General features: G+C 42.3%; 1 protein-coding gene across 3 annotated transcripts in view; it reads left to right on the top strand.

Moving 5' to 3' along the window:
- The window catches only part of LOC138293021 (dimethylaniline monooxygenase [N-oxide-forming] 2-like), a 291,867-nt gene that overhangs the window by 135,204 nt on the left and 140,807 nt on the right, over positions 1-15,856 (top strand). For all 3 annotated transcript variants that reach the window (XM_069231994.1, XM_069231993.1, XM_069231995.1), the window contains exon 4: positions 80-242. In XM_069231994.1, the coding sequence (XP_069088095.1) occupies positions 80-242 (163 nt within the window). The remainder of the gene's footprint in view (positions 1-79; positions 243-15,856) is intronic.

Raw genomic sequence — 15,856 nt, 5'->3', positions numbered from 1 at the left:
TCTTTAAAAGTACTTCTTGACAATCAAAAGTTCAATATGTACTCAAAAGTGGTGCTTTGTGTGTTAAATTATTAAACAGACCAAGGTATGCAGTGTCCGTAAAACCCCAGACTTCTCCACCACAGGCCAATGGGAAGTTGTCACGGAGAAGGATGGGAAGCTGGTGTCGGCCGTCTTTGATGCAGTACTGGTATGCACTGGACGCTATGTGAAGCCAAGTTTACTAATCAAGTCTTTCCCTGGTAAGTGCTGACATTCCTCCTCATTCCTCCTCATTGATCTGACACATGCTTCTGAGACCACAGGCCTGACACCTCCACAAATTTCAAAGCATGAATTTAACCAAATAGATGTCACTTACTTTGTAGTTTGGTATGGTTCCAGATGCTAATACAACTGTTTGTTGTTTTTTTGGAAGATTTCATAATTAACCACGCTAGATTATATTAATGTTATTTCAATGGTCTCTCAACATTATGCCCCTTATTATGACCCTGGCCATCCAAAGACCGCCAGGGCCACAGTGGCGGTCTCGCTGCTGACAAGCTGGCGGTGAAGACTACCAAATTATGAGTTTGGTGGATTGGCCTAAGTGAAACTGATGATACTCCACCCATCCTGCTGCTTTTCCGCGGTCTAGCAGGCTGGAGGTGAGCTAGTGGTATTAAAACACAGGAGACTGCCAGCATTTTTCGCACACACGTCCATATACCCTCTCACATGCATCCACACACTCCCATACACAAACACCCCCCCACTTCCCCATGCACTCGCGTCATACACCCCCATTCATATATACACAAGCCTACTGCACTCACGCATGCATTCACCCGCACAGTGCATACATACATTCACACCCCCTCCCCCAGTACATACATACATTCCCTCCTCCCTGCACCGCATACACGCACTCACCCGCTCTCCCTGTTCACTCACACAAACATGCACCCCGTCCCCCATCCACTCACACAAACACTCACCCCCTCCCCATCCACTTACATACACATGCACATGCATACACGCACTCATCCGCTCAAATGCACTCACGGACTCAATCGCCTACACCAGCACACACGCACTCCTGCACTCACCCCTATCCACACACACTCACCCCCCACCCCGCCCACAAACACTCACTCACCCCCCACCGCATCCACCATCACTCACCCCCACCCCGTCCACAAAGTCTCACACACGCAAACATGCACCCACAAACATCCCTCTACCCCCCATTCCTGACATTCACACATGCAGACACGCACACACCACCCCTCCTCTGTCGGATGATCTTGTCTGTCAAGGAGGTCATCTGGGAGGGGACAGGTCCCGCCCCTTCCACCGACGGCAGCGCCCCGCCATTAGGACACCCCCACACTGTATTATGGGTTATAACTTCACCACTGGCCGCCAGCATGACTGAAGTCTGCATTCTGCCCAATTTCAGGGCAGTGTTAAGACTGCCAGCACTGGAGATCTTTCGGCGCCCGCGGCTTCGGCGGTCTTATGAAAAGTAGTAATGAGGGCCTATGCCTGGAGCCGAAGTAGTAATGAGGGCCTATGCCTGGAGCAGTGATACCCATTAAACACCATTCAAAGAATCAAGTACTTGACAAGGTTACTATAATATGGAGAAAGGTTAACTTCTAATATTTCTTACACATCTCTTGGTTTCTCCTAGAGAAATCAATGATAAACCATATTTGAGTACAACTGAACCATGTGTTAACAGAACCCTGTGTGATTAATAGAGTACGAACATATGGAAAGGGTTGGCAGAGAAAGAATGATAAATAGCAGTGAATTTGATTGAGGTCATAGGTTACACCACTTCTTCCATAAGTGATTGCCTGAACAGTTGCCTTACAGAAGGCAATCAACAACAGTACATTTCTAATGTTTTCTGATGGTGTGCTTCAAAGGTTTGTTAACTGGCAGGAGAGCACCTGCTTTTGAAAATTATAGATTTGGGCATTTTGGAATTTCAAGTGGAAGTTATCACCTTGTCCAGCGAGATCTCCATCCTCTGAATTTCTTATGAATCTAAGCTATTGGCAGAGAGAGATGGCCTTGTAGTTGATGTACATAACTGTTCAGAGATGAGTAACTCCAGAACTTCAGGGTGAGGCACTTAGGTCACTTGACACAAAGGAAGCACCCTGAAAAAAGAGTGGCTCTGGTATAGTGTAGTAGTCCTCTGTATTTAGCCTAGAGCCAGTAAAGTAGTCACCACTGCCTCAAACTCTGAAACAATCTTTTCATTCATGCCTGGTACCAGGACTACATTGCAACACCTTTGATAAGGTGGAAAGTGAATCCTCATCACAGTAAACATGATCAACTACTGCAGACTCCACATAATGGATGCAGACAGGTGACTGGCCTTTGCAATTCTTTGTGCTTACATGAGCCCAACTGCATTTTGTTCATTTTGCAGATTGAAAATGCCTGTGGTTGGTGGTGGTACACTCAACTACATTGATCAGACTGGTTCATTTAAGTGGGTCTGCTGCTTAATGTCAGCTACAAGTGTGTGCTTCAGCCCCCACTTCAAAGGAGATATCCAGGGCTGGTGTCGGCCCGAGGAGTAGGGCACCCTCTTAAGTCTATATACTTTAGGTCCTTCGTTCATGTCATTGCCATTGTGGCCATCTTGTGATGGACTCAAACACAAATCTGCAATCCTCTAGTGGTTAATATCTGACCCAAAAAGAAGGGTCAAGGGTCTCATTGTGACCTGGCTTGACTTTCACATTCTAACTTGTACACCTTTGTTCTTTACAATTCCTGCTTTGCTAACTTGTACCACACTCCCCCTGTGCTATGTCAGCATAACATTAAGCATAGATATAACTAGACATTTTTCACTCAATATACTGTTCCCAGATACCAAGCCTCTTGTTCCCCTGAAATGTTGTATGACAATTAGACATTTTGCAATTTTATGCAGGCTTCTGCCCTTAAGCATGTCTTTTTGCCCAGCCGCTCAAATCATGATGAAAGATGTCATTTGGAGGTCTGGGAACTTTCTACTTGCACACAATAACCAATTATTCTGATCCTGACTCATTAATTTGTTCATCATTAAGTGAGTGATCATGTTGAAGATCTGTCCAGAAACCTCTGAGAATGTAAAATGAACAGACACACATGCCTGCAAGAGGTCATGAGCAAGAGTTTCAATCTATCATCTAACACAAAATTAAGGCTACATGTTCAACATAAGGCGCCACATTTCCAGCAAAAGCTTGGCTCTGTCATATGCTTACACCAACTAATGGCACACTGCTACTTGTATTGCTTCAGCAATGACAAAGGTATCAATCAATCTTCGGATCATCAATGGTTGAAGCTCCATTTCCTCTACATGAAAATTTCTCAAGGAAGCACAAGTACTCCTGAAATTCTTTGTGTGGCACAAATAGACACAAGAACAGGAAGTCTACATGATGCATTTAGAAACAGGTTGTCACAAAAAGAATGAACAAAAACTCCTGAGTACGAACTGGGGTCACCATTGAAATTTGCATGCCAAAATATGTTGAATAGATCTCAAGATGTTTTATCACTGGGGGCTCTAATTCTCGCACAAATAAACCAAAGGTGACACATTTGTAATAAGGAAAACCACTTTGCCACTGTTAAAAATCACGAAAAACATCCATGAAAGATCAGTCCTTTCACAGGAAAATTAAAAGATACAGAGATGATATGGACAGGCTTGTCCAATGGTGCCAAGTCTGATTTCTTACTGGACTAATGCACTGCGCTGATCTGTGTTTGTCCTCAAAGTCATGGGTTTGATTCAATTAGCCAATCGATAGCCTTCCATTCTCCTAAAGTTGATAAATGAATATCATTGTGTCGAGTAACAATAAACAAGAGTTTTATAACTCCAAGAAATGTGCACTGTACAAATGCTCCTCTTATACTATGTTACCAATCCATGGGGAATGGCCCAACTGACCCTGTAAAGAGCCAGGGCACTCTTACAATATGAAAAATGTTGTTCTTCTAGGGATTAATTCTCTAAAACACAGTTTGATCAACAGTGATGCAAAAGGCACCACTGGATATAAACATTTTCCCTATTTGTCAATAGCACTTCGTTATTTGAATAGTTCTCCACAAAATATCAGCCCCCACATATCACCAAGAATAGCTGTCAAAAATAAGGATTTTATCAAATCATATTTTATTGTGCCAGATGTTTTACTACACTAAAAATAGTATCTGTAAGATCTCATTATTCTAGTTCAAATTCCAGTGACACACTGTATTGATGATGTGTGTAAAGAATAAAAAAAAACAATTCCAACCCAAATTCCTTATGACCAATTGCTTGTAAATGATTTTCGTGTGTTGATACTTGCAATCCTGTGTGTTTGCCTTTACACCTGGAGTAGATCCAACAAGTTAGGCGAGTCAAGTAGTTCTAAATGTGATTTTAGTCTTAGTGATAAATCAGCTTTGTGCTTAGCATCATCCTACTATTAAAACGTTGGGGAAAGTAAATGTATTTGAAATGATATGAATTACTTTTATCATTCCTATCAATCAAAGTTTGTAGAAAACTAGTATAATTTGAAACTGTACATGTACACAAATTCTAAATTAATGCAAATATAATATTTTAAAAACATTTTGGGATGATACAAATTGTCAAGCTTGGTCATTGGAGACTTGCTGATGAACTAACAAAGAGTCCCAGGGCAACAGGAAGCGGTCATATTGAGGCTTGATGTAATTGTAGACACACAGAAACACACAAAAATAGCGAGATTGTGAAATACTGCATGACTAGGAGGCCCAAGGGAAGTGAAGGGTGGAGAAAAATTCCTCCAACTCTACAGCTCTTTCCTTTACATATCGATATGAACTGACCAGACTCATTCTTCACTCGTACCACGTTTCCCGGCCTTAGTCCTGACTGACATAATAGTGAAACTACAGTACCACATACATTATTGTTTTAAATAAGTATTTTGGTAACATTAAGTTTAAAAATAAAAATACAAAACTATATCGATGTCTAAAAATTATTAACATCTAAACTGTCACGTTTAAAAAAATGTATATTAAGATTTACTAATGTTACATTTTAAATACATGAATGTATATTACATGATTTTTTCAAGCTACTACATTTGTTATTTTAAATTAAAAAATAACATATTGCTAATACTGAAAAGAAGAAATCTGATTTACAAAATGTTAATTAAAAAAACCAAAATATCACTAAAGAACATACAGAAAGATTTTCATTACCACAACATTTAAGTGATTGATGTTTTAAATTTCGATAATATTGTTATAAACATAGACACACTTATCCTCTGTACTCTCTTCCTCGGTATTATGGTGAAACGGTGGTCTGGAAACAACATTCAGAGGCTACATCTCTAACAGGCATGTGTCAAAAGCTTTGCCACCACGAGAGAAGGATTTCAAGCACAGCCAAGGATGGGGTATGGAATAGGAGAATTTGTAATAGTTTCTTAAATGTAGACAGATTTGTCTTTACCCAAATATAGATAGGTAGACGAGTCTATGTGCATTCTCCTTCCACCGGGAACGATTTCTTTCCGGAGCTTTCTCTTACTAAATCATGTTGTTTTCCTGAACTGTAGTGTGACTGATCGAAGTGTCTCAGGGCCATATTTATGGCCAAGTGATGTAGTGCAGCAAGTCACCGAGATGCCCTGCATCACAAGGAAAGGGCAGGAATGTGCCATATTTAAAGGAATATGGCGCATTCCTACCTTTGTCCCTGTGCAGCCATTGTTTTGGCAGCCCAGCGCCAATGCAGGCACCCTGCACCATGGTGCTTTTGTTGTAAAGAGGACTACTTTTGTGCAGGAAAATGCACTTTTCTGCAGAAACACAATCCCCTGAGACAAATTCCTCTTTCTATGTGTGCTGCAGAATGCAGCACACATAAAAAGAGGACGTAACGAGGAGAAATGAAGATTGTTCTCCTCTTTACTCCTCACTTGGCGAGGCATAGGTTTTGACACATTCCCCGGCCTACCTCTTCTGGTAAATCTGGGAACTCATCAAAATCCATGCAATGCCCCGGGAACGCCTCCCTAGGGCAGATTAACGCAACTCAGCAATCTATGCTGTGCTGCGGTATTCCAGATTTATAAAGCCAATCAGGGCCACGCAAGGTGGCTTTGCGTGGCTTCAAAACAATCATTTTGGGCTTGCGTCTCTCTTGCACCTTCTTGCGTGGCGCAAGAGCGACACAATGGGCTCAGAAATATGCCCCTAATTGGCTGAGTCCTCAATGACCTTCACTGAGTACAAGCAGCATAAAATAAAGTTCATTACCCTGCGCTCACTCTTCCAAACCCACAGGGGCTCCACCCAGTTTAATTTCAGAAGCTGGCACAACACTATATACCCAAATGAAACATGAGATTAAGCAAACATCTTTCTAAAATTGAGATTTAATGAGACTGCTCAAGGAGGTAAAAAACTTTGAATCATTGGTGCATTCTGATACACCCTATACACAGATCTGAAGAACAAACGAATCCTGATAGCCCGGCAGCTTTGAAAAGAAATTTGGAGTGATGACTTTAACAAGAGGCTTTCATCTACTTTCTTGAGACAGATGAGATCCTCCTCATGAGGGACAGGATCCCTCAGAAAAGCTGTTCCCAAATTGTAAATCTAATCTTAGTAGGAATAGATACATTTGTACAGGTCTTTTAACAGTTAGTGCCACTTGGAAAAGGGATCTTCCAGGTGGATTGCATTTCTGGATCTTCCTAACACTGTAAATGGGCTTCAGAGTACAATCTGCAGCTATACTAAACAAATAGGCAGTACTATCAGTTTTCTTTTCTAGAATATTGAATTAAGTTTCAAAAGAAGGAAAGCCATGACATGTATTACATCACATAACCTATAACGTATCAGATAAAAAAAACATGATAAGAAACATAGACCAACATATATAAACCAAGCATTGAATTAAAATGACATTAAACAATACAAAGCAAAATCGTATTCCGTAATATGAAACGATAAAAGGTGCACACTATAGCATGCCATGGTGAAAATGAAAAAGAGAAAAATATAAGAGCAAGAAAGAATAGTTCCTACAAGATAGAAAGAAGGAGAAGAGCAAAGAAAGAAAGACGAACGGGCTACACATGGTTCATATAATTAAGTCAAGTATAATTCCTAGGTACATGGAACTTCAAAACCCCTTGTGGAAGGGATTAATTGGATAGAAGAAGAAGAACATCTATGGAGGTTTACTTTTTTGCAAGTAGACATATATCTAGAGCGAGTGGTACTGTTGTGTAGCCATTTCAGTTATAGCTCCATGCACGTTATTTTAGCAAGACCAGGCCTGCAGCTGTGCACTTTAACTTAGATATATTTTCTTCGTTTATTATTTTAACAATAACCACATTTGCGGTCTTGTTTTATTTTTCTCTATATAGCTGTTCTTTGCCTAGGCCAGCACTGCGTTCTTAAACAACACATTTCTTTCACTCTGTGCTTCTCTTAAGGCTGCAGTATGATAGGTTGCCGAAAAACGTGGTAACGTTTTGACTCTGGTGTTCACAGAAACATACACATCGTTACGTAGGGACATATTCTCAGAACAGCAGCTGTTTTATGATAAAAACACTTCCCTGTCCCATACACATTAGAGGGAGATTCCAGCCAGATGACATGGGTGTATGTTGATTGCTGAACACTTCGCTACAGCTGCTTATGCAGACTTCAGGCCTCTTGCTCAGGTATGAGGGATGATGTCTTCCCAGGGGAACCTGAAGGGCAGAACTAGAGCTTAACATGCTGTGCTCTAATATAGCCAAGGTAGGAATTATAGTAATGACTTTAGTGACAATATGGTTGTGTTATTTTTATGCTTCACTCTCCTTGTCACAATTTGAATCCTGTCATGCTTCATTGTCCTGGTTATTACAGTACATGCTTTATTATCTGAGATGCAGTTGTTTCATTAAATCCTTATTGAAACATATACTGCCTCTGACTGTCCTTGTACATGTGAGAGTAATGTAACTGAGAGAAATGGATGCAATCTGAGTGACCACGATTTCCCTGAGGAGTCAATTGTCATGCGCTCAGCTGCCCAATCATCCCTGCTCTTGGGTGGAGATGAGGCACTGCTAGTTAGCCGGAGCAAAACCCGGATTAGGTGACAGGTGTCACCTGTAGTGGGTTAGACTCAGTCCCCCACACCGCAGGCGATTCTGCTGCTCAAATCCAGTAGTCTCATTAGAATAATGAGAGCCTACGCGACATGGTGCCGCCAATGATTGGTCAGGCACAAATTTTTCGGGTCCTCCTGAGTATCTCTGTCTCACTACATATGAAGACACCTCAGTACTATATGCGGAGACGTCCGTGGTATTGATGAATTTCCTCGACAGCTAAGTAGATGAGTACCTAACTAACACTGTAGGTTGTTCAAGCTTGAACTCTAAAAGGATAATCCCTATTTGGTGTGCTTATCTCTGAACAAAACTTACCATTCATTATGGCGCATCCACAACAGGTAGCAAATACAGTCAAAATGCTACCACCCCCTACTGCACTTTTACTGGCACATGGTCGAACGGCCCGGGGGGGTCCAGTCACATTTGTTGTTGAGGTTCACAGAGCCTATAGAACAGTACTTTTTTATTCTTGGGTCACATTTCCAGCAGCTGATGGGAACACAAATACATTTACTAAACACCTGAAAATGCACCTGCACAATACAGAGCATTTGCATACCTAGAAATACCTCTATTTTATCAAGAACATAATAGGTGTGATGGCGCCCTATCCCACACGTTAGGTTAGGTCCTCTAAGTAACGATGGTTCTACCTGGCCTTTATTGGTCACTTATACACCTCACCCTGCTGCACCAAACTTAACTGCAGCTGAAGTCCGCTGCTTATATGCTGAGCTGACAGCAATATACAGATGATTAGTACAGTTTGTAATGCAAACATTAAATACAAACCCAGCCTATGCTGCTCCGGCGCAACCACATGCAGAAACATCAGGTATTAATCCTGCGACTGCACATTCGATCATGGGTAAGGTACCTGCTAAACGAGAATAAATTCCATTTTGGTTAGCTCAAAATATAAACGCACTGGAAACAGTATTTCCCCATACAGGATAAACACAGAATATTAACTATGTGCTTGCCATTTTGGATGGTTCCCACTATAGATAATTGTAATACTTGGGGCACGGTATTTGCCACGCTCTATACTACTGCACATGGTACACCGACACTTGCAAATTTACCAGAAGTGTTGAAACAAATTCAAGATCAATACGGGGCTGCCCCGGCCCTGTATTTGGGGATGCAATTAATGGGCAACTTTGCCACAGTATCCTCAATTATATTAAGTAACCTTAAAGGGGAAGCAGTCGCACTAGCGGTGCGCATGCGGCTCCGGTATGTTCCTCTACAGGATCAAGAAAGTGAGCTGCCAAAGATTATCGTGGAGACCTACTCTAGCATTGGTCAAGATAGTCTGGGAGCCAGACCTACAAAACCACAACTAAAGGGTAAATCTAATAAAGATTCTACCAAGCAAGCTCCTGAGGATACTAAGAAACGCTGGGATAGAAAACAACAAACACCTAAAAAAGAAAGGGGAGAATCTCCGCATATGGAGACCCCTCAGAATAGATATAATCTCAGAAATAGAGATAATATAAAAACGCCTGCCAGATATCAATATAATGATACACGCCAATCTTGTTCCTTTCAGGACTCACCGGAAAAACACAGTGAGAGAGGTGGGCAGTCAGAGCGAAGAACTGAATAAGTGGGCATTAGTGCTATTAGACAGCACAGTAGAGGTCACAATAGTTCACCGGAGCATCAGGAGGTGAAAGCAACTGATGACTTCCTACAAGTAGAAACTGTGGACATACGTGTTTCCACGCCTGACAGGGTGTACAAAGTAATGTTACAGCTAGAAGGAGACATTGAGCCCACGATCGACGCAATCTTTTGGGATCGCATCGTAAACATATGTGATATTCTACTGTCCGAAAGGGATTGGCCACCTGAATTTGTCCATACTTGCCTATATGGGGAAGATGTTATCAAACCTTCTTTCTTGCCTCTTGTTCCAGAGGATCTCGCAGAATCCTACGCCATTGATTGGGCATTGCGTTACATCGCAACCACGTATGATGGGATAAAGAGTCCCCCTATCATGTAATCCCTATTAAAAATCAACCTCAACCCCAATATCCAATAAAACACAGTGCAAAAGCACCCATGAGGGAAATCCTCACACAAGTGGAGTATCAGGGCATAATTGAACCCTGTGTCTCACCAATGAATAATCCCTTATTCCCAGTAGCTAAACCAGACCATTCGTACAGAATAGTCCTAGACTACAGACGTTTAAACAGTCATACATGCACATACGCCATACAAAACTCACATAGCACAGCACTCATGAACAACATAGTGCACAAGAAATACAAAACAACACTGGACATTTCCAATGGTTTCTTCTGCCAAAATATAGCACCTGAGAGTAGAGACGTAACAAGTTTCAGCGCTCAAGGCTCTCACAAAAAATTCTGTTGTTTACTCCAGGGTACAAGAACAGTCCAGGACTGTTCGCAGCTTGTGTGACTTCAATATTGCATGACATAGATCCTGAAGCATTGTCCTATGTAGATGATATCTACCTCACGGATGATAAATTACTGCAACGTTTAAGACGGGTAGCCCGCATTGTTGTGGTATTTGCCGAGTTCGGCTACAAATTCAATAAAAAAAAAAAAAAATAGCCTTCCTTAGCGTCCTGTTTCTGGGATATGAGCTATCAAGTGAAGGAAAGAGTCTGTGGCCACAATTCTTGGAAAAGTGCCCACAATTACAACCTCCAAATACAATTAAAAAACTCCAATCCCTATTGGGTTTCCTACATTTTGGCAGAATTTACATTCCAGATTATGCATCACCCATAACACCATTATATGACTTAATATGTCCTGACTTTTCAAGTACATTTTGGACAGTCGAACACACACGCATTCTCAGAGCTTTGCAAACAGACATGCTTGCAGCACAACACTTACACACAAGGGACAACAAAACACATCTGGTCATCAAAGTAATTGCTGGTGCCATTAGTTTCACCTACGTTACTTTCACTGAGGGTAATACAGTCCCGATTGCATACAAATCACATTTGTATTCAGCAGCAGAACAACGCTTTGCTCCCACTGAGAAAATTCTCACTGCTGTTCAGATGGCTGCCATTAAAGAAAGACCACTAGCCCAAGGCAAACTCATTACTGTCGTCTCTACAATTTCAGCCCTTGAGGCTGTTACCAAAGCCAGCGTTCCAAACGCTAAAACATTACATCCCCATTGGACTCAATGGGCAGCGTCTTTGACAGCCACTGATGTTGACTAAATTTTTTATCCAGAATTACAAACTCAAGAATTTTTTTAAATATGAACTGGAATACCCAGTTCCAGCAAATACACTGCCTATTGATCAATATCAAAGAGTTACGTACACCGAAGGCTCACGCAACCTGCAATTGGCACAAAGCATTAATTCTCCGCTGCTTGTGCAGTCGTAAGTGGCTAAATAGAGGATAATACATTTTGTCCCCAACATACATTCACGCAAACCCTAGGGGACTGCACAGCACAACTGGCAGAGCTAAAGACTCTGGTGATGGCACTGAAACATATGGATCCTGCACAGCTAACACCGATTGTTTGTGATTCGTACTATTGTATCCAGTACTTTAATGAAAACCCGCATTACTGGCACCAGAATGGGTTCAGAGATTCTAAAGGCAACACCATCAAACACAGACGTCTGTGGAGGAAAGTAGCAGGTCTGAAAGAAACGCTACCAAACATCCATGTTGTACATACTTGGACACTAGCGCGTTGGAATACACGTCGCTGGAGATACACTGGCTGATAAAGATGCCAAATCAGCAGTAGCTACGGCTGCTGTTGCTGCAGTAACCCGTTCTGGAACGAAACCGGATGATGACATATGGGCTGCGGTGAAAGCCACGGCTGAAGGTATGCCCTATCCGAAAGCATTTCCTGCTAAGTATTCCTACTGAATGGGAAGCTGCCTAGACGCCGAAGTAAAAATACAAGGAGCGGGGGTTTGAATAATCCCCAACAAAGACATAAGATCAGAGTTGATAAAAGCAGCGCTTGAGGGAGTATTATCTGCCCATGTGTTGTGGCCTCTTTCTATCTTATGCATTCTCCCTACTACCTTAATGTTCCCTGCTACTCAGCCAGTGAGTGAGGTCATAGAATGGTTGGAATGTTGACAGTGTTTGTGCTTGGATGAGTGGACAGTTGGAGTGAGAACGGCTGAGCTGCAGGATGCTGCTCCTGGTGGGGCTTTATCTGTAACCTTCATCTAAGTTAATAAACCTACTTCTTTTATAATCTACGAGCATCCATCCTTGATTACAACACTGGCGACGATTTAAGGATGAACCAACGCGTGAAAAAAAAGAAAGAAACTGAACCTACAGAAAATCTAAGGAGGAACTAGATTACAGAGGTAAACCAAGAGAAGAGAGATTGAAAACCTAATATAAAAATGGAAAACAAAAGAGACTGAAGTGAAGAAGAACGCCCTGGAAGCCCCACCAGTGTCTTTTCTACCAGACAGCCTGTACTCAACAGAGGTTAGAGGGCGAGTGACCTGTTTAACTTCAAGGCAAGCTGTTTAGTCTACTAGGTACGCAGCAAACAGGGAGTGCAGTGGCCTGAAGATTGAGAAGGTGGGCTGCTCATGGAGCCAGACCTGTTGTCTGGACTGGGCATATTGAGGAAATGGTCTGCTGAACTGCCTGTGTACATAGTTAAAAATGTATGGCACTAAAAATTTGGTAACCTAGCAGAAAGTCAGATGGAGGAACAACTGGTGTCAGCTTTTAAACACTATCTGAAGAGTGACCAGTGAACCTGGGCTGCAGCCGCTTAAAGCACTGTCCTTAGGGCACACATTGTGAGTAACATTTACAGTCTACCTGTTGACTGGGTTGCTGAGTTTCCCCATCTCCTATTCTACAAGAGAGATCATTGGGTACCTGATCTGTTTCCAGGAAGCTTTCTGAGAGGAAGACTACAGCGCCGACCCGGCACATGGGAACAGCTCATGTGCAGTGAAGAACATGCGTGCCAATTTTTCGTATGAGGATAAAGAACTGTGCGTTCATTTAAATGGGATAAACTGTACAGTGGCAATGTTTTCGGGTGAGAAGTCATTCACCGGCGTGGAGTATTTGAATATTTTCCTGGAATAATTTAACTTTAGGTTTACTGTCATGTGCATTTTACTCAATACCATACATTGCTTGAGTGTATTTTTCAATACTGCTACCCTCTATTTTAAAGATGCATTGGGTTGAATTGAGCAATGTTATGTTTATGCTGACATTGTTTGCTGCTGCTGAAATTAATTTTTATTGCTGTATTGAATTAAGAAATGTTATGCCGTTTCTGACATGTTTTAAAATTGCTGAGTCGTGGCATGTATGTTACGCGTGGGAGGAGCACCCTAATGCTATTTTAGCATGAAATTTTGCTTACCATATTTTGCGTGCGCATATTGGCCTGAAGTTTTAAAACCATGCTTGATTTTAGAGATGTATAATTTGCGGTTGGATGCTAGAGTCACGTGCAGAGTGACATTCTTATGTTGTGATATTAGTATTTTGATCCATATTTGGGATTGTGTTTTTGACCATCCTTCCTAAGGGGTTAAGGATGTGGGGGCAGTGTGTTAAGCCAAATGTTAAGGGGGATACACCCCAGTGATATGTGTCAATCCTTCCTATGGGGTTAAGGAAGTGGGGGCAGTGTGTTAAGCCCAATGTTAAGGGAGGTACACCCCAGTGATGCGTGTCAATCCTTCCTATGGGGTTAAGGATGTGGGGGCAGTGTGTTAAGCCCAATGTCAAGGGGGGGTACACCCAAGTGATATTTGTCAATCCTTCCTATGGGATTAAGGATGCGGGGCAGTGTTTTAGGCCCAATGTTAAGGGGGTAGGTAGTTACATCCCAATGCAGTAGAGGGTAGGTGAAACCCTGGTCCTGTTTAAGTATAGGGTGATGGGAGTATGTGAGACCCTGGTTCTCTTTAAGTGAATGGTGATGGGGTAGGTGGTTACACCCCAATGCAGTAGAGGGTAGGTGAAACCTTGGTCCTGTTCGAGTATAGGGTGATGGGAGTATGTGATTACACCCCAGTGCAGTAAAGGGTAGGTGAAACCCTGGTTCTGTTTAAGTGAATGGTGATAGGGGTACTTGTTTACACCCCAATGCAGTGGAGGGTAGGTGAGACCCTGGTTCTCTTTAAGTGAATGGTAATGGGGTAGGTGGTTACACCCCAATGCAGTAGAGGTGAAATAAACTCTAGACCTGCTGAGTGTTGAGTTGTGGAAGGCAACAGGTTGGTTCTGTTATAGTGTGCATGATGTGGAGGGGAACAGGTAGTTAGTGTTCTCTGTTGGGTGAGCAGGGAAGTTTTGTGTTATTTGTACCACTTGTATTGTAAATTTGTGGAACGTATTGATTAACTGTTTTTTACCTTCTTACATCCCATTGGATTATTGAAGTTATGCAGAGTGAGCGTTTGTTAACCTGTATTGTTTATTTCGATGGGGTGGTACTCAGTTTTGGAGGAAGGTTGATGAAGGGTGTTTTGCCGTTTTCCCTTCTGTTGAATATATCATTGTTTTGTTAAGGGGGAGATGTGTTGTGGCCTCTTTCTATCTTATGCATTCTCCCTACTACCTTAATGTTCCCTGCTACTCAGCCAGTGAGTGAGTTCATAGTATGGTTTGAATGTTGACAGTGTTTGTGCTTGGATGAGTGGACAGTTGGAGTGAGAAGGGCTAAGCTGCAGGATGCTGCTCCTGGTGGGGCTTTATCTGTAACCTTCATCTAAGTTAATAAACCTACTTCTTTTATAATCTACGAGCATCCATCTTTGATTACAACACCATGCTGGGGTGGCAGCACAATATCATTATTGCAAGCACATTATTGGTGGCCTGGTCGATACAAACAGGCCAAACAGTATGTCCTTTGTTGTGATATCTGCCAACAAATTAAGGGTTCCACTGTCAAACGCCCACCGCAGACACCCCTCCTAATTTCTAACAAACCATTACAATGTATGTACTTGGACCATTGTGGTCCCCTAACACCAGACAGTGCATACAGATATATTTTAGTCGCTGTTGACTCTTGCTCCAGATTTCTCTGGGTGTGGCCACAACGCTTGGCTGATGCTCGGACTGTTATTAAAGATTTGCGAGTCTTTATCGGTACATATGCAGTTGCAGCTTTCCACTCTGACTAGGGCCCTGCTTTCGCCTCAAGGGCATTCAGGGACCCCATGGCTTCGTTAGGGGTCCAAATCCATTACTCATCTCCATTTCATCCCAATCCATTATTCATCTCCATTTCATCCCAGGGGAAATAGTGTAGTTGAGCATCAAAACTGTGATTTAAAGCAGTCCTTAACAGCCAGAGTCGTAGGTATAGATCGTAGTTGGCTTAATCACATGTATGGAGTCCAGACAGCACTTAATAATCTGCTTAGAAGGTCCCTGGGGGATCGTACTTCATACGAGTGCCTGTTCAGAACTCAAATGTATGTTCCAGATCTTGATGGTCCTGGTGTGGAGGCGGCAGAAACATCCTTTGACTCAAATAAAAGTGTCACTGTCTTGCAGGAATTACAACAGTTCTGTGATGACAACGCTTCTGCTGGTGCTGCCTCCACAGGAATTAAGGATGTGCCAATAACACCTACCGGCTGGATTCCAAAAGTT

Source organism: Pleurodeles waltl, chromosome 4_2, assembly GCF_031143425.1.
Source record: "Pleurodeles waltl isolate 20211129_DDA chromosome 4_2, aPleWal1.hap1.20221129, whole genome shotgun sequence".
In the NCBI taxonomy this organism is placed as follows: domain Eukaryota; kingdom Metazoa; phylum Chordata; class Amphibia; order Caudata; family Salamandridae; genus Pleurodeles; species Pleurodeles waltl.
The sequence above is the reverse complement of the archived record's forward strand: the minus strand, read 5'-3'. Positions and strand labels throughout refer to the sequence as shown.